At 37.9% G+C, this 27,688-nt stretch overlaps 1 protein-coding gene across 1 annotated transcript in view; it reads left to right on the forward strand.

The window, feature by feature from the left end:
* TRANK1 (tetratricopeptide repeat and ankyrin repeat containing 1) overlaps nt 1-27,688 on the forward strand; it is a 59,034-nt gene that overhangs the window by 14,242 nt on the left and 17,104 nt on the right. Inside the window, exons 6-18 of the mRNA XM_089532663.1 lie at nt 472-555; nt 1,300-1,438; nt 2,118-2,249; nt 6,126-6,296; nt 8,996-9,151; nt 14,835-15,089; nt 16,569-16,745; nt 18,811-21,741; nt 23,237-23,436; nt 24,071-24,208; nt 24,741-24,884; nt 26,298-26,448; nt 27,207-27,295. Coding sequence (XP_089388789.1) covers nt 472-555; nt 1,300-1,438; nt 2,118-2,249; nt 6,126-6,296; nt 8,996-9,151; nt 14,835-15,089; nt 16,569-16,745; nt 18,811-21,741; nt 23,237-23,436; nt 24,071-24,208; nt 24,741-24,884; nt 26,298-26,448; nt 27,207-27,295 — 4,767 coding nt within the window. The remainder of the gene's footprint in view (nt 1-471; nt 556-1,299; nt 1,439-2,117; nt 2,250-6,125; nt 6,297-8,995; nt 9,152-14,834; nt 15,090-16,568; nt 16,746-18,810; nt 21,742-23,236; nt 23,437-24,070; nt 24,209-24,740; nt 24,885-26,297; nt 26,449-27,206; nt 27,296-27,688) is intronic.

Consider the following 27,688-nt stretch of genomic DNA (forward strand, 5'->3'; position numbering starts at 1 on the left):
CAAAATGAATTAAATTGAGAGAGATTGATGGAGTGTGTCTACGGCTGTATTCACATTGCAAAAATAATCCAGTTTTACACCACTTTCACTTTCATGGGCAATGTAGTTTGTTGTGGCACCAAATCTTTCTTACAGAAGGCTAAATTTCTCACAAAGCTATAATTCCCAGAATTCCATAGTCATGACAGTTAAAGTGGTGTTAATCTGGGTGATTTTTTGCAGTACAAATGCTGCCTTTGTGTAATTAGCTAGCATAGTACCAGTGAAATTTTTTTTCTTCCACAGTACTGAATTCCCTTCACAACCTGCTTTCTCTCCTTGCTTCCATCTTTTTAAACATGTATCATTGTTTTAAAGAATGGCACCAGCCCTTTCAGAGATATGAAAAAGACATGAAATCTGAATGCATTTGAAGGTTAATATTGAGAGAATACGTATATGTTCACCCTTAAAATGTGTGTTTCTCCCCAGTCTTGCCTGTTATTGGCTGCTGAGAAAGACAAGTTGCCAAGGAATCTGCGAGTCACCAGTGTGTCACTCAAAGATCTGTTTGAGGTTAGTCCAAAGGCTTCAGAAATCTTTTACTGAGATTAATTGAATAGAATCAGAACGTAGATTTTACCAGAGGGTGTGTCAGTAAGTAAGTGTTGTTGGCAACTAATAACAGCTTTACAAGATGGAGGGTATAGTCCAGAAAGGACCGGTGTCCACAAAACTGTTTTAAAAATCTTTTAGCAGTTCGTTGCAGCAACTGTGTTGGATTTCCCTGGACTGAAGGTTAGTGGTATATATGCCACTAACTTAAAGGTCTTGGTACCTTAAAATGTGGTGGAGCACCCCCTGTACTTACCTGAAGACAGGAACCATAATGTGTATCCCATAATAGGGACAATACCTTGTTTGGCACCAACACTGCTATCATTCCGGTGCTAAGCAAAAGCATGACTTTTTATTAAATAAAGCCTTTGCAGCCTATTTGGTGTTTTACTATGGTTTTAAATTTGTTTAACTGATTTCATTTGTCCTGTTTTAATTGGTCAAATTGTTTAAATTATATCTTCTGTATTATATTGTTTAGACTGGTTAAACTGAGTTTCTTCTTCACTGTCCTGATATCATATGGTACAGAGTGGGCTACTTATGTCTTAAGAAAAAATACTAAAAAGTAAAATAATGCAGTGGGATCACAGCATAATTATTTTTATCATCTCTCTATGTTATGTTGATAGCAAAGGATGTCAATGCTATGTGCTCTAGTTGTAACGCAAGAGTATGCATTTTCCGTTTTCTTTCAACCAGAAATATGTTGTTTTTGGTCAATATGAGAGAATGGAAAAGGTGCCCATACTAGTGGAATGGCTGATCTCCATTGGAGCAAGCATACAGAGCATTGGGACATATCCCCTTCATGCTGTCATGATGCTTTGTATCAAATCAAGTAAGTGGGTCTTTTAAAAAGCCTTCTTAAAATGAATGACAACCTGAATTACGGTGTAGATGGAGAGGAATTTTGCACCAGTAGCATCTATGACTCCCATCAGAATGGTAGATTGCATATTCAGGATCTACAGCAGGTTGAGGGACATTAGTCCTCCATATGTTTTAATTTCAGTTTCCACTAACTCAAGTCAATTAAGCCAGTCATAAGGACTTTGGAATTATAATCTAAAATATCTGGGCAGCCAAAAATACCTGCCCTAGAAGATGGGTAGTTAACATTTACACAGGAATTATGAGTTTGTCACAGCCCTTGACTAGACCTGAAATGCACATGATATCAAGTTACATGTTGTTCCCATTTTGTTAGCTCAGAATGTCTTTAAACTGATCTGATAGACAAAATGAACCCTAGAACATGTGAATGCTGTATAGAGTATGTACTGTGCATAAGACTGGCCTTGTTCCATGTTCGACTTGCCTTGTGGCACGGATGCCAAAAAGTCCTGCCACTAATGTCCTACAAATTCTTGGTTTGACACAGAATTAATAAAAGCTAATTGAAAATGATTTCATTACAAATAATTCTTATCCATCCTTTTTTAACATACTGTATGTTATAAGCTTGGAATAACTTTCAGCTTAAATTAAAGGTTCATGTTGTTTCTTAAATAATTCAGAAGGAAGCCACCTTTTCAGGTGGTTACTGGACCATAAGCCTGAACTAAAGAGTCTTATCAACCAGCAAAATGAAGATGGATTTACAGTTCTCCATATTGTAGCATCCCTATCGAAAGGATACTCTTTGAAAAGTAAGTGAAAGATGAAAGTTGGTATTTGTCTTTGAGTTGCTTTTGATGATGTAAAATTGTTTCCATTTTTTAGGCTTGCCTTTCCTGAAGGATTCAAGGCAGGTATAGGTATTTAAGAAGGACGTTGTTAAAAAATTGAATGTGCACAATTGATGTCTAAAACTATTGTTTGTTATGAAAATGCTCTGTTTATCATGAGCAGTAGAAATGTTGCCCAAATCAAATTTTCTTCTGAAAGAGAATCTGGTTTTGCTAGTCTTCTGACAGATGATTGTATGTATCTAGCTTTTATCAAGAGCAAAAGGCAATTTGGCTAATTACTGTGGTTGTAATAAAATGATCTTTGAAGCAAATGAGGAAATTAGTTGGTAACCGAAGAGGGAAAGTCAGACAGTGACCACAAGACCTAAATATCATGCCCAGCAGGATTCCAAGTTCTGAAACTCAAACAACCCTCAGAGACCTCTATTTAAAAACAACAACTATAGACTAGTTTGGTGATTTTCGTTGTCAGAACTGACCAGAAAATGATACAACCACATAAATAAACCACATGAAATTCAAAAGTCAGGCAGGCATAAATCTTATTTGTTACAATTAATAAACACATTTCTCCTGCTTTCCTCACAGCACCCCTTTTCTTTGTTGTTACAGCCAGATGTTATGTCTGAAACGTCCTTGGGCATGCTTGCCTCCTTTCTGGGCTTATCTCAGCACCTGGACTGAGCTCCCAGTTCTAAATCACAATTCTAAAACATTCCTAAAACATACACTGTTTCTTTTAGCTAAGAAGTTTTATTTCATCCCGCAACACAGTAGGCTTTTAATTCACTTACATTTATTTAATGCACCTTTTTGTTTCATTTTGACACATGAGACTTGGCTTTCACAATATTTCTTCTGCTTCACTTCCCAGTGAACACCTTATTTGCAATGAGAACATTTTTAGAACTTAACGGAACTGAAGTGTTGAATGCTTTATTTCTTATGTTTTGTTTTATTATCTGCTGCCTTTCTCCAGCAGTGGGACCCAAGACACCTCACAGGTAAAATTGGTTAAAATCTTACCCGTACAATTTTAAAAATAATTAAAAACATTTTAATAATAATGATAATAATAATAAAATTTATTTGTATCCCGCCCCTCTGAGAACAATCGGGGCGGCTAACAAAGTTAAAAATACAGAACATATAAAATCCCTAATACCCTCCCCTCCTTAAAAAAGTATTAAATCCAATACAGTATTTAAAAAGACACAAAACAAAAAATACACAAACAAACATACAAGTTAAAAACTGACCAAAAAGTCAGCAACATCACACCCGCAAACAATCATTTCATTTAAATAGTATAAAATCACATTAAAAATACAAAAGTTAAAACCATAAACAAACACATTATATGCCCCAATAAAAAGACTCCTTGAGAGTGATTGCATATTAAAAGCCTGCTTGAACAAAAACATCTTTGCCTGCTGGGTTAAGGAAGGCATAGAGGGAGCCAGCAAGCCTTTCGTGGAAGTGTGTCCCAGGAGATGGGAACAGCCACTCAGAAGGTTCTGTCTTCTGTCCTCACCAAGAGTAAACCTTCCCCCTCATGATCTTAAAGCTTTGACAGGATCATATGGGGAAATACAGTCTTTCAGATAGTCTGGACCCAAGCTGTATGGTGCTTTATAGGTCATGACCAGCACTGTGTCTTGTGCTTAGAAACAAACTGGTAGAAAGTGAAGTTGTTTTAACAAGGGTTATGTAGAGATATTGCAGAAAGGGAATTAAAAATTGAAAGAAGCCATTGTAACTTCTTTTCCCTGCATTATATATATCAGTCGATTTCAGCTCATGTTTACCCTGTGAATGAGGCATCTCCAAGACCCCGTGTCCTCCATTGCTCTGCTTAAGTCTTGTAGATCCCTGCCTGTGATCTCTCTCCATTTGATATGTGGTCTTCTTCTTTTCTACTGCTCTCATCCTTTCCCAGCATTATTGTCTTTCCAATAAGTCATGTTTTTTCATAATGTGGTTAAAGTATGACAGCCTCCATTTGATAATCTTGGCTTCCAAGGGTATTTCAGGCTTGATCTGTTCAAGAACCAATTTGTTTGTCTTTTTAGCTGTCCATGGTAGCCTCAGCACTCATCTCTAGCACCACATCTCAAATAAACTGTTTTTCTTTTTATCTACTTTTTTCCCTGTCCAGCTCTCACATCAATACATAGTGATGAAGAATACTATGGTTTATATGATTCTAACCTTAGTGCTCAATTGTGTATCTTTGCTCTTCATCTAGTTCTTTCATCGCTGCCATCCCATTCCTCATTGCTGCCTTCCCATTCCTAGTCTTATCTCTTCACTGCAGTCTCTTTTCTGATCAATGTTTGATCCAAGGTGTGATAAATCTTTTAACTGTTTTAATTTCATCATTGTCTAGGTTGTATTCATGTAGGTCCTCCATGGCCATTATGTTTGTTTTCTTTATGTTCAACACAAACCTGCCACACTTACTTTCCTGACCTTCCTCAGTAGTTGTTCCAAGTCCCTATTTTGGGGGAAGTGGAAGCCACTGTAAGAAATGGTGGGAAAAACAGGTCACCAGGAACAGATGATATTCCAATATAATAGAATTGCTGCAATCTGCACAGACAGAATCAACTATAGTGATAACTAAAATATACCAACAAATATGGAAAACAAAATGATGACTAACAGACTGGAAACAATTAACATACATCCCAATCCACAAAAAAGGAGACACAAAAGACTGCAGCAATGATAGGACTAAAACATTAATCCTCAAGCAAGCAAAATGATGCCAGTTCTGCAACAAATATATAGAGAGAAATCCCAGAGGCACAAGTAGGATTCGGAAAAGGTAGAGACACTAGGGACCACATTGCAAACATTTGATGGCTAATGGAGCACATCAAGGAATTCCAAAAGAAAATCAGCATGTGCTTTATAGACTATAGGAAAGCCTTTGACTACATCAATCACAAAAAGTTATGGAACACTCTCAAGAGGCATGGGAATCCCACTACATCTGATAATTCAGATGAGAAATTATTCTCAGGACAAGAGGCCACTGTAAAAACAGAATATGGACAAACAGAATGGTTCCCAGTTGGCAAGTGGGTCAGGCAGTCCTCTATTTTATCAACCTGTTTGTTCAACTTGTCCAACTTCTAGTTTAGTGACTACTATTTAATTTATTTCCCATAGTTCTCGGTCCATGGTTGCATGTAGTGTATTTCTTCAGTAAGTGAATACATGTGCTTGCATTGGGCCACCCTTAATTCTGTGCTTTTCAATACAACATTTGTAATAATTTGCATCAGTCTGGAGCAGGAACAGAAGAGAAAGTGGAGTGGCTTGGTGCTGATTATACCTTTGGATTGCAGTGATGAGATGTTTACTTGAATACATATTAGACTAGTTCTGAAACAGGTTCTTGTATACAGGTTGAGTTTCCCTTATCCAGAATGCCAAAATCCAAAATACTTCAAAAACCAAAACTTTTTTCATGGGTAGCTGAAATAATAACATATTTGTTTTCTGATGATTCAGTGTACAGAAATTTTGTTTCATGCACAAAATTATTAAACAAAAATGATATAAAATTACCCTCTAGCTATGTGTATAACATATGCGACACATAAATGAATTTTGTGTATAGACGTGGGTCCTATCTCTGAGATATCTCATTAGGTATGTATATGCAAATGCAGGTATTACAAAATGAAAACAACAACAACACCAAAAACCTGTGGTCCCAAACATTGTGGATAAGAGAGATTCAACCTGTACCATATGCTTATCAAAGGTGCCATATGCACCTTGGAGTTCTTGTTTCCTCTGACTCTCTTTGTTGTATTTTAGAACAGATAGATGATGTGGTGATGCTGCTCGATGCTGGGGTGGATCCAAAGATCTGTGATGCACAGTCAAGGTCTGCAATGAACATCTTGAAAAAAAACAAGAAGTTCAAAGCTCTGGATGTTATCAACAAGCACATGGCCAGGCATATGTTATGCTCGGAGGAGTCACCAGGTACCTCATGAGTCTACTTGCTGAGTTCATCACTATCACTTAGAGTCAAACTACCTAGTGCATTAATCATGTGGGTATACACCTATGTACCTCTTTTTTGTTTACTCTGGAGAAAACAAAACCCCAGTCTAGATTAGATCTAGCAAATTGCAAGCAGGAAAGATAAAGCTTCCCTTATCTGTTTTTTAGTTAAAAAATTCAAAGACTTACACATGATTGTGTGTTTTGTGTATTCAACCTGTGGAGTTTCTTCTTATTTTTTATTCCTATATAGGATGGGATGGAGACTGTATGTTTACTTTTAAATAAATAGAAAGCCTCTTATACTCCATTATACGTGTTCAAAGTATTAAGTAGTTTGACCATTAGTGAAAATGGACTCTTTGATTGTAGGTGTGTGCAGTCGGCTTGAAACAGAGCCCATAAGTAATTGAAGCTAAATAGGATTCTGTTGCCCCTCTTCTTTCAAGTGTCAGTTCCCAGTCTGGCTTCTTGCAAGGTATTTTCATAGCCTGAGGAGATGTGGAAGTAGTGGTATGCTGATGCACTGGTATTGCTATCCAACACTAGCACAAGGGCAACGCTTGCTGCTAGAGCCATTTTACAGTTGCCTCTTAGGCTTGAGGGTGCTGGTATTATGCACTATTGTACAAATATTTTTTTAATTGGGAATTAGGCTAAATAGCTAATTTTTTTTGGTGTATCTGCATAAAAGGTACACTTGTCCCATGCTTGCATTACAGCACTGTTTCCTAGTCTATGGTCTGTAAGCAACTGGCTTTTGAGTCTTGTCTGAATGTGGGGAAATGGTAGACTATTGGATAGTGTTGAAAGCATGTTTGTTGAAATTTGTTGAAAGCATGCTTGTTTTGTTGCCACAGTACCTGACTGCAAGAGGTATTGGAGTGAGTTCCAAGATATCCTTTTCATTCACAGAAATCAGTGGTGAGGTCTAGCAGTCATACAGCCCATGCAAACTGAGGCCTGTTACAGACTGCCAAAATAAAGCTGCTTCGGGTCTCTTTGGAGGTATGCTGTTTAAATGATGCATGCATCCTAAGAATCCGGAAGCTGCACCAAAGCTGCACTCCAGTGCTTAGGAATGGAGTGTGGCTTTGGCATGACCTCCGGACTCTTAGGACCCATGCATCATTTAAATAGCATATCTCCAAAGAGACCCGAAGCAGCTTTATTTTGGCAGTCTGTAACAGGCCTGAGTTTTCATCCTGTAATGGTTCCCCCAATTCTCTGAATTGTGCAGGGTTTTTATAGCACACAGGTTGATGTGGAAAGTAAAGGCAGAAATTTAAAAAAATACTGGTTTGTAGAAATATATCCACTGCCTGGAGGCAGAAATGTGGATTTAAATTACTCTTGACTTTTCCCAAGAGTTCATCCTAATAATATAGCCTTGCCTTGCATCCCGTAGTCATAATCCTGCTGGTTCATTAAACCAACATACCTAGAAATAGGCCCTGGAGAAAGAGGCTTTTCAAAGCTTCTAGATTTTGTCTGCCTTACCTTGGTACTGCTGCATATCTTTGGAAAAAGTGCACTCATAGGATTCCTGTCTTGCCTTTATGCTATAACACAATATGACATTAGATTTATTTTTCTGTTGCATAAAGAGATAGCCTATATATGCTTATACAATAGTTTTGGCATGTGGTATGATGGCTGTTGGATGACCTCCAAGTGCATTTTCATCCTTAATCCAAACAGTCACTATTTACCTGTGAGGATGTGCTGAGAAGGCTCACATATACACAGCTGGGTGCCATTGTCTCTGACACATGGACCTCCACAAAATTACAATGATGAAATTTTACATTCTGCCATCTTCAAATAGGATCTTGACCCAAGCCTTGGTGAACGCTCCAGTGGTGTGAACACTTGCCCAAGATTCTGATTTCCTTGGAATGAGTGTACTAGAGATTTGCAGCATGAGGCTTCATTTATATGTATATTTAGATTGATAATAGATGGCAGTTCACAGCTTGAATCCCTTCAGCTCCTCAATCATATTTTCAAGGTAAACACATAACCCATAAGATATTTGCAGATAATAATTTGTGCCTTTATGTGTCCATTTTTCAATCTTACACCAAAATTGCTGGCTTGGGAGAATGCCGCACTATATTTTATAATGCTGCTATGCCACTTCTACTGCTCTGGTTGCCTCCTGTTGCATTCTAGGGTTTGTAGTTCAGTGAGGCCTAAGAACTATGTGGCTGAGAGTTCTAAATGCCCTTCCCTAAACTGCAAATCCCAGAGTTCAACAGGAGGCAGCCAGAACAGTTAAAACAGAATAGCAGCACTATAAGAGTGTAGTTCAGTAATCATGTTTCCTGTTTACATAGTGACCCAGTATGTCCCCCTCACACCTGGTTTGGGAAATCGTGATGAGTGATTGCTGCCTGGTACCTGTGTTGCCTTTGGCCATTTTAGTTCCATTTGAGGCACAGTGGGTTGTCCACTATCTTTTTCTTTCTTTTTCTGTTTTTTTAAAGGTAGGATCTCAGGTCAGTTGACACAGTTAGCTTTAGTCACACAAATCTTAAGAGTCATGAATCTAAAAGATGGAACAAATTCCTAGTGTCTCCCAAAGGCCATCTAGACGGATACTCACATACTCCAAATCCATTCTTAAAAGAGGATGGGAAAGTTGCAGTTGTGTCTTTTAATTTTGTTCAATGCAGGGCCGTCTGATAGCAAAGCCACCACAGATTCCGTTGCATTACTTCAGGATGCTTTTGATCAGTTTGCGCAGTTCTGTTTGGAAAACAATGTGCATAACATCAGGATGAAGCATGAGAAAGTCCAGAGGCTTTTGAAGCAGCTGTCTACAGTAAGAGGTACAGTATGGCTTATGCCATATTTCCCGGTGTTTCATGAGTGCCAATATCATGTTCCAGTGACAAGAACAATTTTTTTGCAAGGAGAAAACACCCTACAAAGCCTAGTCTGAGATACTTATATTAACAAATGTTGTGCTCTCCTCAGTCTTCTTTTTTTAAAAAAACTACACAAATGAAGGGGATGTTTAAAATAATCAGATAAGAATATTTTGGATGAAGAAGGAAAATGGAAATAACCTGGTAAAACAACAGTGTTCATTTTTGTAGAATTCATGACGGGGCTATAGCTCCCATTTTCCACCAAGCCTCTTTCCACCATTTACCCCTCCCAGGTTTACTTTAGCAAACATTAATTCCTGCTTATGTTCTTTCCCTCTCACTTTCCTGGTAACCTGATATACCCATTCCTCTGCAAAAAAATATTTTAAAAAATTGTGTAAGGGTGAGGAATACATGAACACCTAGTTTTACACTTTTTATTCATTATTCTAAAATACAATAGTTGGTTATCCTATTTTCTCCTTTTATTTTCCATTTTTCCAAGAAAGACTTCAGGGAAAAAATGGGAGAACATCTTTTTTCTATCTCTCCCCTCCCTTGCCCCTGACCTTCATGCCTCTAGGTTGTTCTGTGTGTTAATACATGACTACCCCATGGTTTCTGTGTTGAATTGTTACAATCAAGTTGATTTTCCTTTCCCTGCTGTGCATAAAACACTTTGCTAGAAATATGGGAAATGTAAATATTTTCATGATTTGTGGTGATAAAAACCATGATTCTTTTGACAGATTTTCCTTCCAGAAGATTTTGTTTTGTGTTTGACAATATCTCTTCATTTGATTTTTAACATATTCTTGTTGGCTTCAGTATTCCTTTTCACTGTGTTTATTTGATCTTGTTGTCTAGCCATGAATTTGCCATGGCCCTTGTTGAGTGAACAACATGCTTAGCTTTTACTTAATACTCTTCCTTTAATACTTCATTTTTAAAATAGGCTCTGAACGCTTTAATGTCCATATGCAGTATTAGGTTGCACATCTTAACTACTTTTGCTTATTAGTTCTGGTCTCTAGAAAGCACACAGCCCTGGCTTTTGTAATCCTCAGCCACTGAATGTGATGGTATCACTTTGTCCACTTTCACGCTTTAGTGTGAGAGTTTTATCCAATAAAAAATCTCCACTGCAGAGTCCTTTGATTCTTCTCAGTGCAGGAAAATTGGTTCAGTTGGATTCACAAGAAACTGGTATTACTGAATAGAGGAGTTACAGTGTAACTGAGTAGAGGAAATTGAAGAATTATGCTGGAAAAGGAAGAAGTTTTCTGGTGTTTGCCCTGAGGCCTTCTGAAGGCTGTGTAGCCTACAACCCCAGTATACCTAAAAATGCCCAAGTGGCCACATTTCAGGATTTTAAAAAATGTCTTTTTTCAAACAGTGGGGTTGGGTGGCAGTGACTATAACCTGTTTAAAAGCTAACTTCCAGGATGAGCAATTCACCCTTTCTGTTATCAGAAACAAAAGAGTGTGCTCAAGATCAGTAAGCCTCATTGAGACAAAGTGTGTCCAAGATTGGTAAACCTTATTGAGTTAGGGGCTCTGTTAGTCCAGCAGGACCTTCAGAGGCCTTCTGAAGGCTGTGTAGCCTACAACCCCAGTATACCTAAAAATGACAAGTGGCCACATTTCAGGATTTTAAAAATTGTCTTTTTTCAAACAGTGGGGTTGGGTGGCAGTGACTATAACCTGTTTAAAAGCTAACTTCCAGGACGAGCAATTCGCCCTTTCTGTTATCAGAAACAAAAGAGTGTGCTCAAGATCAGTAAGCCTCATTGAGACAAAGTGTGTCCAAGATTGGTAAACCTTATTGAGTGACCAGGGGCTCTGTTAGTCCAGCAGGACCTAAGTGGGGAGAAGATTGAGGGACAAAGACATTACCTCTGCCCACTGTCACAAGACCAACAAGAGGCACTAAGCTGCAACTACACATTCTTTTCATTAACATCTAATATTTGGACTTAAGGAGTAAGGGAAATGTCAAAACCAGTGTTAATTGATGCTTTTGTGAGTTATCTGCCTTTTGGATTACTATGAGAAACCTTGAGGAATTGGTGTGATTTTGGGGGTGATGGATGCAAAAAAATAATAATCTTAAAATGTTATATAAGAGAGAGAGAGAGAGAGAGAGAGAGAGAGGAATCAAGCCTTTGATGGATAAAGATATGGAATAGGAAATAAAAAAAGTATCTTCTTAGATGTGGAAATTTGGTTTTCCTTTTCCATATGCTTTGTATTTGAAGTTGGATTTCAAAACAAAATGAGGAAGCTAGGTTGAAAGTGACCTGTTTTGGCTGAGTTGACACAGGAGAAGTCAAACATCAGAGGCCACAGACTTAGTGCCAAAATACAGCTGAATGGAAGAACAAAGAATGCAGTCACACAAAGTGATATGGAAGCAGATCTGGTTGGTTGAAACGTTTTATTTGGAAAAGTGGTGTAGGTCTTAATTTGATGGATGCCAACTCTAAAGATAGGAATTTGAAAAATAAAAAGGGAAAAGCCCCAGAGCCTATTGGATTTGAGGAGAAAGATAATGATAGACCAGAAGGAGTCTTCCAATCATAATAGGATGAGGAAGATCCAGAAGAAATCTTGGAGGATTCTGTTGGGATGTGTGCATCTTCAAAGATCCAGATGAGAAGATGACTAAATATAGAGAGGAAGATGACAGTTGGGTAGACTTTGGTGAGAGGGTGTTGGGAATTGTGTTAAAAGGGGGGGGGGTCAAAGGGCAAAAGCATCTCCCTTTTTATTTTAATTGATAGTTGTCTCACCGTTGAGTTATGTGTGGGATTCTGATAGATGCCCATGATGTGTGTATTTGCAGCCTTGGCAGGAAACCAAGAGTGAGATTTAAGAGGAAAGATTTGAGGAAAGAGGATTTGATTATGCTGATATAAAATATTAATAAGAGTTTCTTTGGAATGATGCTGTTTTAGTTTAACGGAGAGGTTTGTTAAAATGAAGTGGGTGGAATTAAGGATATTTGGTAGAAAAATATAAAAGGATGATTTATACATTGAAATAAGATATTTGAGCAGTGAAGTGGGTTTCATAGCTGGAAATATAAAACAGAATAAATTACAGGTTAGTCTCTTTCATTCCTGTAAAATAAGAGATATAATTGTGCTTAGAACAGATGGTTGCTAAAGGAGAGAATGAAGAAGATAACTTGCTTAGTTTATTTAAAGCAAATATAGGTTAAAAACAAAGTGATATGATTTATGTTAAATGCAATAACATCCAAGCAATTATATCTTTATTGGATCAACCAAAATGCACAATTACATGTTGCAAGCTTTTGAAGTCACGCTGGTTTATTCATCAGGCAAACTGGAGAAAAAAATTGAAGATGTTAGTCATAGGCCTGCATTTCTTGTTTCTGGTCTTAATTCAGATGATAGGGAGGGCTATCTGCAAGCTGGCACCCCCTCCCCCTTTGGTCACTGGTAGATTTTCAAAGTCAAGAAAATTTAATGTGTATTTGCAATTCAAAGAAGATGTTTCCTTGGAACCCAGCATGTCTCCTTCTTTTGTGAAGCCACAGGCTCCTGTGTAGGTAGAAAACACTGAATTTCTCAAGAAGTCTTCATGTTTTGCATCAGGAAGACTTTAGGCGGTGTAGAGAGGCAAAGAATGCCAGTCAGTCCCAATATTAGAAAAAAATTTGCTTTACCTTTGTTGGAGGCAGAAGCCTCAGATCTGCACTGCCTCTTTCCATAGGATTTCCCAGTGATGGCTAAAATGCCCTATCTTGAATTCCAAAAAAAATCTATATGCAAATGTTTGAATTGCAAATGGACATTAAATTTCCTTGACTTTGAAAATCTACCAGTGACCACATGGCCAAAGGGGGATGTGCCAGCCTGCAGATAGCCCTCCCTACCATCAGAACTAAGACCAGAAACAGAAAATGCAGTCCTATGTATGATTAACATCTTCAATTCCTTTCTCCTGTTTGCCTGATGAAAAAGACAGTGTGACTTTGAAAGCTTGCAACATGTAATTGTGCATTTTGGTTGGTCCAATAAAGGTATCATTGCTGGGATGTTATTGGATTTGCTATAGGGCCAACATGGCTACCCCTAGATGTTTTTTGGTTTTATATTAGTTTAGGTTACATGAATATTACTAAGAATTATATTTTATAGAAAGACGGTTGATGATTTATTTTATTAAAGAAGCATTGAAAGTTTTTTAATAACAATATTGTGTATATATACGGCACTCATGTATGTATAAGGCTAGAAATTTTAGTCAAAAAATTGACCCCCCCAAAACCCTGAATCGACTTATCCATGGGTCAATGTAAGTACTAAACTTGAAACGCCTGTGAAAAAGGGAACCATTCCCTGGTGAAAGGCAAGAGTGTAATCTTTCGTGGAAGCATTAATCCCCCTCTGCTCTCCCATCCATCCAGGGTTTAGTGTGAGCAAAGATAGTTATGCCTGGTGGACTTTTGTAAGTTCTTTGGCATTGTTTTCCCTTGCTCCCTAAATTTTACTCTCTCCTGTCCATTGGTCATATAAAATCCACAGTTTCACCCCAAAACCTGGCCTTGGTTTATACATCAGGTTGACTTATAGTCAGGTATATATGGTAGGTTTTTTAACTACTGGAGATTATAGGAAGTCACTTCTATCTATTTTCCTTCTTGTTCTTTTTTCTTGTACCTTTTCTGTTTTCATCTCTCTTTCTTTCTTAGTCTTATGTTTTATATATTCGGAAAATTTAATAAAACTTTTTTAAATACTTGGTAGAGAATCTATCCACCTCCCCAAAATTCGTTTCTGATTTTCCAAATGAGGACGAAACAAATTTTAGTCATTCAAATTGTCTTATATTAAAGATTGTCAGTATAGCATTAAAAATGAGAATCCCTGTGTGTTCTGTTGACATGCAGTTCCAGGCCCAAGCTGCATTTATGTATGTAGACTCAAGGGGGTGCTGCAATCCTTATGAGAGAAATGTACAGGGCCTTAGTTGCTTGTGAATTGTCTCTCTAGCTTGACGATATCATAATAAGGTATCCTATTCCTGCTGTCTTTCTACTTGTCCCTCTATTGTAATTAACATTTTTACCCTTCCCACCCAGACTAGTATGTGAAGACCTGGCTGTAAGAAAACCAGAAACACTTGCAAAACCAACCCCCCAACAGTGCTTTGTAAAAAGCATATACTTTGTCTTGTGTTATTTGGTAATTGTGCAATGTTGTTGTCATAATGAAATGTGAACAAAGAGTAATTTAAAACTTCAATGGCAGGAAATTACAGATATACTAAATTGCAATTTATATTGTACAGTGTAATTGTATAAGATACAGAATTTATTTTTTTTCAGTTGGAGGGAAGAGAAAAAATAAGAAAGCTGTTATTTGAATTCCGACTTAGAATTTATCCATTGAAATCAGCGGGGGTGAAATTATTCTCCTTTTATTTCAGTGAATATATATTATGGACGACTAAGTCTGGCTCAAACCTGTTATGACAAGTTTTAAGTCAGTATTTACTTAATAAGCATGAAAAAAAGACATTATTAAGATTTGTTCCCTAAGCATCAAACAAGTATCTCTCAGGTCAGGCTTCCTTTGTGAGATGTAATAGCCTACTTTTTTTCATGCAGAAATTCCTGAAGAAATAGTTTGTGATATTCCTCCTACCTATGCTAGCAGCTTTACAAAGCTATTGCTAGAGAAGCAAAAGTGGCATGAGGTTCTGTTGCTGCTGACCCGGAAGACTACAGGAGAGATGTCATCCGGAGGGGGTCTTCTTAAAAACTTCAGTCTTTCAGACCTTGATATTGTGACTGTCTTAAATCGCATGGAAAGATCAGATAAGCAACAAATACAGCTTATAAAATGCTTGCTAGAGAGAGGAGGTGAGTATTCCCAGATACTAAAATATTATGTTAAACTTACGTTTCACAAGTGCCTTTAAAACACATGTTCCTTGTCAGTTTCTATGCACATTGAACATTGGGTTGGAAAAGATACGGCATTGTCTCACATAGTTTTAATATCTTACGTCGTAATAAGAGCTTGTAAAAGTTACTTGTTTGATGCTTCAGCTCCTAGAATCCACCACCCAGCATGGTCAGGAAAAAAATTAAGGGAAATTATATAAAATTGAATTTTGGTGCTATCAGCTATTTTGATGCTGTTAGATAAACATTGCTAGATCAAAAGGAGTAGACTCGATGTGGTATCTCAAAGTATTTAAGGGCATAACTCTAACCCAGTGGTCCTCAAACTGTGTCCTTTAAGAGATTTTGGACTTCAGCTCCCAGAAGCCTCAGCCATGTTGACCAGTATAGTCTGGGATTCTGGGAGCTAAAGTCCAAAATCCCTTAAAGAGCACAGTTTGGGGATCACTGCTCTAACTTATGAAAGATGATAAGGTGGAATTTACTAACATAAATGTTTAAGAGACACATAGTACTCCTATTGAAAAACACCTGTTTTTGTATTCTCTCTTCCAAAAACAGCTCAAGGTACAGTGTCTTCCACCTTACCCTGATTTATTTGTCCTGGAAGAAAGACAGAATCATAGAGCTAGAAAAGATCACAAGAGCCATTCAGCCCAACCTCCTGCCATGCAGGAATACACAATCAAAGCAATCCCAACAGATAGCCATCCAGTTTCTGTTTAAAAACCACTAAAGAAGGAGACTCCATCACACTCCAATGAAGTATATTCCACTGTTGAACAGCTCTTAGAAGATAGATAGCAAGCTCTGTGCTGCCTTGTCCTTGCTATTGGATCTGAGCTTTTTGTTTATGTAATGATATCTCTTTGCGAGGTGCCCTGCTTGTGGCTCTCTAGACGATGTTTGCTGAGGCTCCTATGATACTTCACAATTGACTGTGCTGGTTAAGACTAGCTAGAACTGCATTCCAACAACGTCTGGAGGGTTGCATGATTTCCAGTCCTGCTCTAAGTAATGTACATAAAATGGGCTACTGGTGAGATAGTGATCAGGAACACTATCTTTGTGAACCCTGTTTTGTCTTCAGCTTAAAGTGGTGGTCACTTCAATATAAGTGTTCAGTGTTCAGTTGAGGCTAGAAGGTAGTATGAGAAACCCATGAATACCTTCTGTACTTGTCCACTGAACTTTGAAACCTGTACTCAGTTGTCATACTTTCTTGTAGCCTAGGAATCAAAAGGAGACATGTATGCAGTCACATAACTTCCTTATTGAGGATTGCATAAGCCTTTCTGTATGAAACAATCTGCTTTTTCTAGCTGTTTAAAATAATTGTTGAATGTACCTGTCATTAATTCTTCTCTCTACCCCTCTCCAGCACTTTGGTAGCCTTTGGTTATAGTGTTAATTGTTTATAATCTTTTTCCAAAGCATCACCTGAGGGGATTGGGACTGTCCATGAAAAACCACTCGAGAAATGCTTAAAAAACAATGAGTTTGAGTTGGCATATTTGTTGCTGAGTTCTGGTGCAGATCCTCGGTGTATGTCCATTGTGGAAGGCGATACTCCTTTACATGCTGCCCTGTCCATTTGTTTTGACAAGAAAGGTGAGCATTTGAGTTAGGTTAATTTTATTACTGTTTATTACACATAAATGATGTATAAACTTCATCAAGTGTGTTTTCTAGAATTCCTATAATCCTCCCCTTCTTAGTTAAATCCCTCACTGTGGTCATCCATTCAAAGTTGGTGATATGATGTGCAATCTGTTAGAGAAAGGATTTCAGTCATAGAACACAACATTTGCATTATTGTTATTATTTATTATTTTATTTTCTTACACCTGCCTTTCTCCCAATATAGGAACTCAAGGCGGCAAACAACAGCTTTAAAACAATACAATTTAAAAACCGTACAGCATTAAAATGTATAAAAATAAAAATTTAAAAATAGTTAAACCATTTTAAAAGTTAAAACAGTAATGAATTAAAACAGAATATGTTAAAAATACAAACTTTAAAATTTAAATAGCCCAACATTACCAGCTCTTATCAGTTTGCAAAGGCCTGCCAGCACAAGAATGTCTTAACCTGCCGCTAGAAGGATAACAGGGATGGAGCCACCCTGGCCTCTCTAGGGAAGGAGTTCCAAAGTTTTGGAGCAGCCACTGAGAAGGCCCTCTGTCTTGTTCCCACTAAATGCCCCTGAGAGGGTGGTGGGACAGAGAGAAGGGTCACTCTTGATGATCTCAACAGCCTAGTGGGCTCATACAGGGAGATACGGTTCTTCAAATAGCCTGGACCCAAGCCATATAGGGCTTTATAGGTCAAAATGAGCTCTTTGAATTGTGCCCAGAAACGGACGGGCAACCAATGGAGCTGTTGCAGCAAGGGAGTTCTATGCTCTCTATAGTCAGCTCCAGTTAACAGCCCGGCTGCAGCTCTTTGGACCAGTTGAAGTTTCTGAGCACTTTTCAAACACATTACAATAATCCAAATGGAATGTAACCAAGATGTACCACTGTGGCCAGATTTGACATCTCCTGGAACGGGTGCAGTTGGCGCACGAGTTTTAGCTGTGCAAAATCACTCCTGGTCACCGCAGATACCTGGGCTTCCAGGCTCAGCATTGAATCCAGAAACGCCCAAACTACAAACCTGAGGGTTTTTTTTGGGGGGGGGGTGTACCCCCATCTAACACAGGCTGAATCCCTATTCCCAGGTCTGTTTTTCGGCTGACCAGGAGCACCTTTGTCTTGTCTGGATTAAGCTTCAGTTTGTTTGCTCTCATCCAGTCCAATATAGTAGCCAGGCACTGGTTTAGGACAGGAACAGTTTCCTTGGAATTAGGTGGGAAAGAGTGATAGATTCACACTAAGAGTATCCCAGGCGCCATCTCCAGTCTTAAAAAGAAAGAAAGATTGCAGACAGCAGAGCTAAGAGAAATCTGTTTCTAAAATCCAGGGGAGCTTCTGCTAATTACAACTGCCAATTACATGCCTGGTTTACATAGATGGTTATACAGTAGAATTCAGGGCACCTTAATATATTTATATTGATTTGTTGTTTTAAAGAATTAAGTGTAGGTAGTTACATTTTCTTTCACCTCTCAACCTTTTTAAAAAAACATTTCATGTGGAATTCTCTAATGAGTCTCTAAATTCTAGCAGAGCTAAGAAGTTTCATTATGCTTATTAGGGAAATATTAATCATAGTACTACATGAACAAGTTAAAAACTTAATTAGGAATAAAGTAAGTATGCAGAGAGAGCTTTCTTCACTTCTCTCTACCAACATACTGTCTGAAGTTCATGTAGTAGAGTAGTTACCTCACATGCAGACAAGCTGGAGAGCTTTCAGGAGTTCAGATGCATACTTCTCCAGAAATGGTAGATTAGCTTTATTGTGCCTGTCATAAAAAATGGCTCAGAAGTTGTTCCAACATTGTTCCTTGATTAGTAATGGGTTCTACTCTGGTAGAAAGCTACAGTTATTTCCTCATTAGACTTGAGTTTATTTAAGGTGGGCATGAGAAGAAAAGGCGGAAACAGCCACAACCCACTTAGAGCATTGTGTAGTAGGTAAAAACAATTTTCTTTAATGGTTAAAATGTTATTTCTCAACTGCGTTTTAATTTTTTTTAACTTGATATGTTTTGTGTGTTTTCCTTCAGATGATATTGGTGTCCATTTCCTGCGTCACCTTCTGGAATTGTATGACTCTAATCCACCTGCATTTCCACACCTCAATCCCAACAGTCAAGACAAGAATGGAAATACAGTAATGCACATTCTTTTTCAGAAGAGCCTAACAAAGCAAGTTAAGAAAATGTTGGTCTTACTGGCAAAGTTTGACATAAACCTTAATTTAAGAAATAATACTGGAAAAGATGTGTGCCACAAAAAAAAGAAGACTGACCCAATCCTTAGAGCTTGGAATGAAGCTGTGAGTGACAATAAGAAAAAAACTCGGCATGTTGCAGGGGAGCAGCTGCCTAAAATCCTAAAGCAGACTCCATCTTCCAACAAGTCACAACCAAAAAGTTTAGCTGATTCTTCATCTCCACCTCTATCCAAAATGTCAACTGGAAATGATAAGAAACCAGAAACAGGTAGTGTTTCCCATATGCAGCAAGTAATAGAAGATGCTGTAACAAAAACCTCAGCATGCAGGGATGCTAATAAGCCTTTGACTTTGAGGGATTGTCTTGTGCAAGAAATTATACAGTTAATTCAGAAACTTCCATTGTGGGAAGTCTCAACAAAAATGAATTCATCTACACCAGAAGTACAAAACTCATCATCTTCCATAACGAAAGTCAGAGAGGGTGACCATCAGCAGGTCTGTGGCCATAAGGAATTCATTTGTAATAGTGGGGAAGATGTTTTCCTAAACAACGACAGTTCAAATGAAAAGGATGATAATGAACTCAAAGAACCCAAAGGAGAAGAGGAAGCCTCTTCTGAAGATGATGAACTGTTTCAGGATATGGAGACAAGCATCCCAGAATTTGATAAAATGACATGGGAAATTGAGTGCACACCCGAAGTGTTAAAGAAGTTGGGAAACAAACGTATGCCTCATTATATGAGGAATAAGGTAATCTATGCAGTTCAGCAGTTGGGGAATGGTGAATGGACTCAGGGTCTACAAAAACAGCTGAAACATTTGAACAGTGGCATTCAGCTTTATGAAGCAAAGCTGGGCAAAGGGGCAAGAATGCTCTGGGAACTTGCAATAGACTTTTCTCCTCGTTGCAGTGAGACTGCAGAAAAGATAATGGAAAGTGAGGATTCTGCTCATCCGGCTGGGAGTGTTTACACACAAATCATTCGAATATGGGACATTGTACTGGATCACTGCAAACTTAACAAAGCCATCTACCATGCTGCATCTATATGTGCTGCATACAATCGTGGACGTTCTTGTATTTTGAGAAAAAACCTCAAAGTTATAAACACAAATTTGCTTTCTTCTAATATAAAAATACAAAAGCGCATTCCTCATATTTACGTTGAAGACACCAAAGTAGACAAATCAGAAGATCATGCTGTGCCTGAATACTTTCCCCCAGCAAGTGCAGCAGAAACTGAATACAATATAATGAAATTTCATAGTTTCAGTACTAACATGGCATATAACATCTTAAATGATATGACCTCCACCGTTGAATATCCCTTCAGAGTGGGCGAGTTGGAATATGCAATCATTGACTTGAACCCCAAACCATTGGAGCCAATAATCTTAATTGGGCGAAGTGGAACAGGGAAGACTACTTGTTGCTTATATAGGCTTTGGAAAAAATTTCACTCTTACTGGGAGAGAACAGAGTTGAACAAGGATCCGCTGCTGGTTAGACAAGTATGGCGCAGTCAGAAATTTTATACTCAATTGGAAAACGAGGGCAGTGAGGAGAAAGGCCTTGATGAAAAACAAGATGTCTGTGACTCCAGTGATTCAGCTGAATTGGAAATGTCGGCAAGTATAGATAATGAGCAAGAAGAAGAGGAAGATGACCAATGTTCTTCAGGTTTAGGAGACTCAGAAATCAATTCATTATGTGATTGTGATGAGGATGAAGAACATACTACAGAAGAATATGACAAACTGGAGCACTTGCATCAGATCTTTGTTACTAAAAATCATGTTCTATCCCGAGAAGTTCAGAGGAATTTTATTGAGCTTAGCAAGTCTTCTAAGGTAACCAGCCATTACAAGCCACTTGAACCAAATGTTTACCGACTTCAGGATGTTAAAGATGAAAATTTTCCTCTCTTCCTCACATCCAGACAATTGTTACTCTTACTTGATGCCTCTATGCCTGATCCATTTTTCTTTAGGAATGAAGATGGAAGTCTTACACACAGCATTGATGGATGGTCTACAACAGAAGATACAATCATCTCAAATTGGCAAGAGGAAAATGAAGATGTTGATGTTGAAGTTGATTATTATGATGAAGATGAGGAGGCTGCAGAAATTCATACAAGACCATCTGATTCCAGAGTTTTTGTGACTTACAATGTATTTGCTAATGAAATCTGGCCAAAAATGACAAAAGGAAAATGTGCCTACAACCCAGCATTGGTTTGGAAAGAAATAAAATCTTTTTTGAAGGGGTCTTTTGAGGCATTGAGCAGCCCACAAGGTATACTTACAGAAGAAGAGTACAAAAAACTTGGGCGAAAGAGGTGCCCAAACTTCAAAGAAGATCGTAGTGAAATTTACCAACTCTTCTGTCTTTACCAGCGAATAAGATCACAAGGGAATTATTTTGATGAGGAAGATGTCTTGTACAAATTGTCTCAGAGACTCTCTACATTCAGAGTTCTACCGTGGTGCATCCATGAACTTTATGCGGATGAAATTCAGGATTTCACTCAAGGAGAGCTAGTATTGCTAATGAAATGTATTGATAATCCTAATGCAATGTTCCTGACTGGCGATACTGCACAGAGCATCATGAAAGGAGTTGCATTTCGTTTTAGTGACTTGAGATCACTTTTCCATTATGCCAGTAAAAGCTCTAATGACAAGAAGCAATGTATTGTTAGAAAACCAAGAAGGATATACCAACTTCACCAGAACTACAGATCCCATTCAGGTATGAAAATCCTCTGTTAGGAGCTTTCTTAAACTAAAATATAAATCCTTGCAACAACTCCATGCATGGGCTTGGCTTGGGATATTTATTAAACGGAATGTTGAAGCCGAGAACCAATTTGGCCAAATTAATCAGTTAAATACATTGCTGATCTGGAATCTGACTTCTGCTCTGAGCCAACACTGTTTCTAGCACTGATCTTTTAGAAGAGGAGCCTTCTTAAGTTGCTATTGGCACTACTGTACTGCCACAGTTATTCATTGTTAGACAAGTAAACCTGACCAATTAAATAATCTGTTCATCTTTGCACTGGAAATGTTTGCAGTGCTCCTACTGCAGAAAATTGTGGATGCAGGAAACATTTGGGTTGCTGTCGTAGCTCTCTGTGTCCTTCCAGAGCTTGGAAATCACATATTACACTTATGTCTAGTGTGTAATAAGAAAAAACAATTTTATTTGCACCTCCAATGTGTTAGTGGGTTTTGCTGTAATGACTAATACTTTAAAAACTCTACTCATCCTACTCTCCAGAACTCCTCATTAATGCCTTATAAAATTTAAAAGCAATGACTAGCACATAATTAATTTTCATGAATATTTCCAAACTCTGTTCTCTTCCTCTCCTCTTGCCTGTGGGGAAAATCAGAGTAGTAACTTGGAAGCAAATGGTGGTAGCAGATTAGAGTGCTCAGTTTACTTGGAGAAGTTACAGTGTAAAGTTCACTTTGGCATTTCCACTTGAAAGGGTTATGTAGCAGGTGATTGAGACAGTAGTAGGCTGTATGCACATGGTGATCTGACGTACTCTTTTTCCAGGATATAGCCTACCTTTCAATCTTCTGTCAAGGAGGAATTTCAAAATGTCCTCCATTTTGAGCATGACTAAGAAGCATGAATTTTTATTTATATTGCTTCTAGGCTTTATTTTGTAATGTCCTACCTTTTTCCTCAATGTTCTACATTTTGCGGTGCCTTGTCTTCCTTTACGATTATGACATCTGGTCACCCTGTGTATGCACAAGAAGTTTGACCTGGTATTAGATGGCTTCTTGAGTGCATCAACAAGTACTCTTGTGTAGAACTCTTGAGTATTGTGAGGGGGGGGGGGGACTGATTGTGTAGAGGTAGTAAAAGCTGCTTGTAGGCACTAAGCAACTTTCTGCCCTAGCTGCAATTTTAAACCAGCTATAGTTTTTGGTGGGTTTTTCAGGCTATGTGGCCATGTTCTAGCAGAGTTTCTTTCTGACGTTTTGCCAGAATTTCTCTGAAGATGCCAGCCACAGATGCTGGCGAAACGTCAGAAAGAAACTCTGCTAGAACATGGCCACATAGCCTGAAAAACCCACCAAAAACTATGGATGCCGGCCATGAAAGCCTTCAACTTCACATTAAACCAGCTATTTGCCGACTTGCCTAGATTAATATTTCAATTTTCTGTTCCCCACATTGGTGAGAGATTTAATGTGAATTTTTATCTGCTTCTCCTTATTTGCAGGGATCCTCCATTTGGCCTCAGGAGTTGTTGATTTACTTCAGTATTATTTCCCAGAATCTTTTGATAGCCTTCCTAGAGATACAGGCCTTTTTGATGGCCCAAAACCCACTGTATTGGAATCTTGCAGTGTTAGTGATCTAGCAATCCTACTGAGAGGCAATAAAAGAAAAACACAACCAATAGAATTTGGAGCACACCAGGTAACCTTTCCTTGGCATGTGTGGTTTTATAGATGATTTCTGTAAGCAAATGTGTGTTAAGAATTCATTGATTTCTGAGTACATTTGTAATGTTATCATTGCTTTCTAAATTAAAAGTGGAATTTTTCATTCTTTTAGAATCAGACGTCAGGTGTTTCCCCCTCCAAAATTTTTTGTTCAAAATATGATTTCTAAAAAAAAAATTGTGAATTCCACTGAGAGCCTATTTATCTTGTGTACTCATGTTATTCTATTTTGAGTATCCTCACATCATCTGTTCTCGTTGCTTCTGGATAGCTTAGATGATTATCTGCTAAGGTAATTATGGTTGTATGACTGGGCTTGAGCTTGCAACTCTAATTTTGGGTGGAATCAGTGAAAACAGTTCCTGGACAACTGCTGCAGTCTGAATACCTAAAGAAGATGAACCTTTTCATTGATAGCTGTCATGATCACTGTTCATCATTATCTTGATTCAGCTGTAGACAGCTCATCACTTAAAATGACCCATTATTGATTTTAATAATATTTTATCTTTGGTTAAAGTTGTTCGTTGCTTGCTTAATAGGTGTTATGTTTCTTGAATGTTAAATCACTAAAGTTAGTAATCTAGTGTTCTCTTGTTTTGTTGTAGGTGATATTAGTAGCAAATGAAACAGCAAAAGAAAAGATTCCTGAAGAACTTGATTTGGCTCTTGTGCTAACCATTTATGAAGCAAAGGGGTTGGAATTTGATGATGTGCTCCTTTACAACTTTTTCACAGATTCAGAGGTATGTAAAACATTCAGAGAGAGCTTTGGAGATAGTTGATAGTTCCTCTCCAGGGCAGAACTGAAAATGTGATTAAGCAGTGTAAGCTTGTATTCCTTTGATTCTTGTAACCTCATTGTGATACCTACTAGTCTGATTTCTATAATATATGCTTGCTTCTATTAAAAAAATGTTGCAGTATTAGTACATCTTTATTTTTGGTGAATGTTTTGCTTGAATTGGGGCCCCAGTGTGATGTGGAGATGTAACTTTCAAAAACTTGCTGGTGGTGATACTATGTATCATCAAGTTGATCTTCACTAATTATGAATGAGAGACCCTATTATTACCATCCTTGTTCAGGTCCTACAGACTCAGAGTTAATTCCTTTAGTCCAGCTATAATACACTCTTCCTCTTTCCCCACTACCTTAAAGTTTACTGAACATTGTTATCTTTTCCAATCAGTCACATCATCTCACTATCTGCTGTGCAAAACTGCAGAATAGTACTGCCAATGTGTGACTTTCTATATTTTTGTCATGCGTTTTTAGGCTTACAAAGAATGGAAAATTATTTCTTCTTTCATACCTTCCTCTTACTTACCCAAAGAAACCAAGATGATAACTGAAACACCCTTGGAGGAAGTTGATGAAACTCAAAGAAAACATCCTCTCTTGAACCCAGAAATGTACAAGGTGATTTTAGAAGTTATTATCATGCCACTACATAACCATATCTTTTTTGTTGACAGCGCTACTTTTGTGTCCAGATCAGTGTGTGGCTTGAGTATGTTCTTGCGATAGCTAGTTGCTGTTTTAGAAATTACCTCTTTTAGATGGTAGAAACAAAATATTTGGAATTGCGATTCTAGAATCTTTGGTAGGATTGAGCTATGAATGGGTGACAAAGTCCTTGAAGAATATGGTGAGTGGAGAGGCATATGCAGTTTTATATCTTGGTATTCAAAAAGGGTCAAGATTTTGTTTTTCTCCATCTTATTAGAAATGGGTGTAACAAACAAGCTGATTTTGATCTTTAAAATTGAAAATCATGTTGTAAATATGCATAGCAAACACTTCTGCACTATATCAGGGACTTAAGAGTGAGCTGACTATTTGAAAAAAAAGCTTTGAGGGTTAGGTTATGGCTGAATGTAGAAGCATGTCTTTAACATACAGACCAAATATTGTTTTGAAATCTAGCCTTCAGGGGAAATAATTACATGAAGAAGCTGTGAATTACAAGTAAGTAAGATAATGCAATGATCCCAGTTTGCCCAGTCAATTGATAAATATTACTGTATATACTCAACTATAAGTCGAGAAATTTATGCCCCCAAATGGACTCCAATATCATGGGTCGACTTATATATGGGGCAGTAATTTAATACTGCTTATAAAGTTCCTAAAAGAAGTGCCTACCCTTTCTCTCTCTCTCTCTCTCTCTCTCTCTCTCTCTCTCTCTCCATTTTGCAAGCCACGAGCCTTGGAAATCCTGGTGGTAATGGGAACAGAGAGAGAGAGAGGTTTGTACCCCGTTTTGCAAGCCATGAGCATTGGAAATCCTAGTGGTAAAAGGAGGGGTGGGGGAGAGAGTGAGAGAGTGCCAAGGTTTGTTTTCCCATTTTCCATGCTGAGCCTTGGGAGAGGTCCAAAGAGGGAGAAGTAGGGATGGAAGTGGCACTTTGTTCTCCCCTTTAGATTTTTTTTTTAACATACCCCAGTGTTTGATCCTTGACTTATCCATAGGTCATATCAAAATCCATGATTTGGGCCCCAAAAATTGTCCTCGGCTTATACATGAGGTCCTGGGGGTGAAGGGAAGAGAGAGAGAGAGGAGAGATTTATACCCCATTTTGCAAGCCACGAGCCTTGCCTTGACACATGACTTATACATGAGCCTCAACATATACATGAGGTTGATTTATACACGAGTATATATGGTAGATTAAATTTTAGTAGTGTATGGAGAGGTCTAGACAGAAGACAAGGGAGAAAAATTAAGCTACTTGTCAATGAAACTTGATTTCACATGCATTTAACTGTTGTGTTCCTCTTTATAGCCATTTCCTTTATTTATCATGCATCCTTGAATCATTTTATCCTTAGATGCTTAATGGAGAGCTAAAGCAATTATATACTGCTATTACAAGAGCCAGAGTCAATCTGTGGATCTTTGATGAAAATAGTGAAAGGCGTGCACCTGCTTTTCAATATTTCATCAAGCAGGAACTCGTTCATGTTGTCAGAACTAATGAAGGTAAGGTCTGTTATCATCCTTTTCTAATATGCTTTACATTGAGTGATTCTTTTTGTTTTGCATGAAATATGGAAATACTGAAGTTAGAAGCAAGTTTGGGCCATTTATAATTAAGCCTCTTCGGAAGAACCTCAGCATTTGTGAACTACTTCCAGGCTTGGCAGTGGTGTTTGTCTTCCTGGTTGGCAGTCTTCTGCGTGTGGACACAGTTGTACCCCAGCACTAACAATAAGTCCTACAACTTTCTTTTATGTCTAAAGCACTGATACTTAGAGCTTGTCTGGCATAAGATCTGTATCTCACAAAATTTATCTCGGGACAAGCATTGACCAGGTTGACATCAACCAAGAATTTATCAGATTTTGCATTTACTTACTTTGTAATACCTCTATATGAATAGATTCAAGGAAGAGATATCCTCCAAAAGAATTCTTGTCTTATCAGAGACTAAAAATTGTAATGTAAAGTAAGCATCTGAGATTATTTTAAATCTGACATCTAAGAGTGAGAATATGTTGTCCATATTCAGGTAGGCCAGTCTTCTGGACTACTAACAGATTGGGAAGAAGTAAAGAGAAACTGAATTAAGTTTGATTTGGAATGTGATCACAAGAATTTTAGATAGCATAATTAATGTATATATTCAGTAAAACATAAGCTGATGTCCAGTTTTTCTGATGTGTTTAACAAATGAATAATTCATCAACAATGTGTATAACAAACTAAAATCTTCTCTTCCTTTTTTCTTTCTTTTTTAGTCTTAGATGACACTTTATTCGTTAAAACGTCAACTCCAGAAGAATGGGTGGCACAAGGAGAATATTATGCTAAACACCAGTGTTGGAAGGTAAGTTTTGGTCCATAACAGTAATTCCTTTATTTGTTCTTCTTGGATGCACTGGGGTGAAATTTAAATCTGTGTTTGATGGCACGCTGCCAGTTTGAATCATGAACTTTTTATGAAAGTGGTTATAGACAGACTTTTTTTAAAGTGAAGAACTGTGATCTTGGAGTTAGTTCAAATTGTAGTTATTGCTTTTTCTTGATTCTTTTTTAGTCCAACCATTTAGATGCAAGCCTATGTAGTATGAAAAGTTGGATGTAGTTAAATGCATGAACAGTCACTGAATAGCAGGGTTCCTCTTAAACCCTTTGCTCTCAGTGCATATCCTTCTGCTTACCTTAACCACAGTTAAAGGTTACTGGTATGTTGTCATCTACTTTAATCATGACTTGCATC

The sequence above is a fragment of the Sceloporus occidentalis genome, unplaced genomic scaffold (assembly GCF_023333645.1).
Source record: "Sceloporus occidentalis isolate IW3139 unplaced genomic scaffold, rSceOcc1.0.p SCAF_7, whole genome shotgun sequence".
Classification (NCBI taxonomy): Eukaryota; Metazoa; Chordata; class Lepidosauria; order Squamata; family Phrynosomatidae; genus Sceloporus; species Sceloporus occidentalis.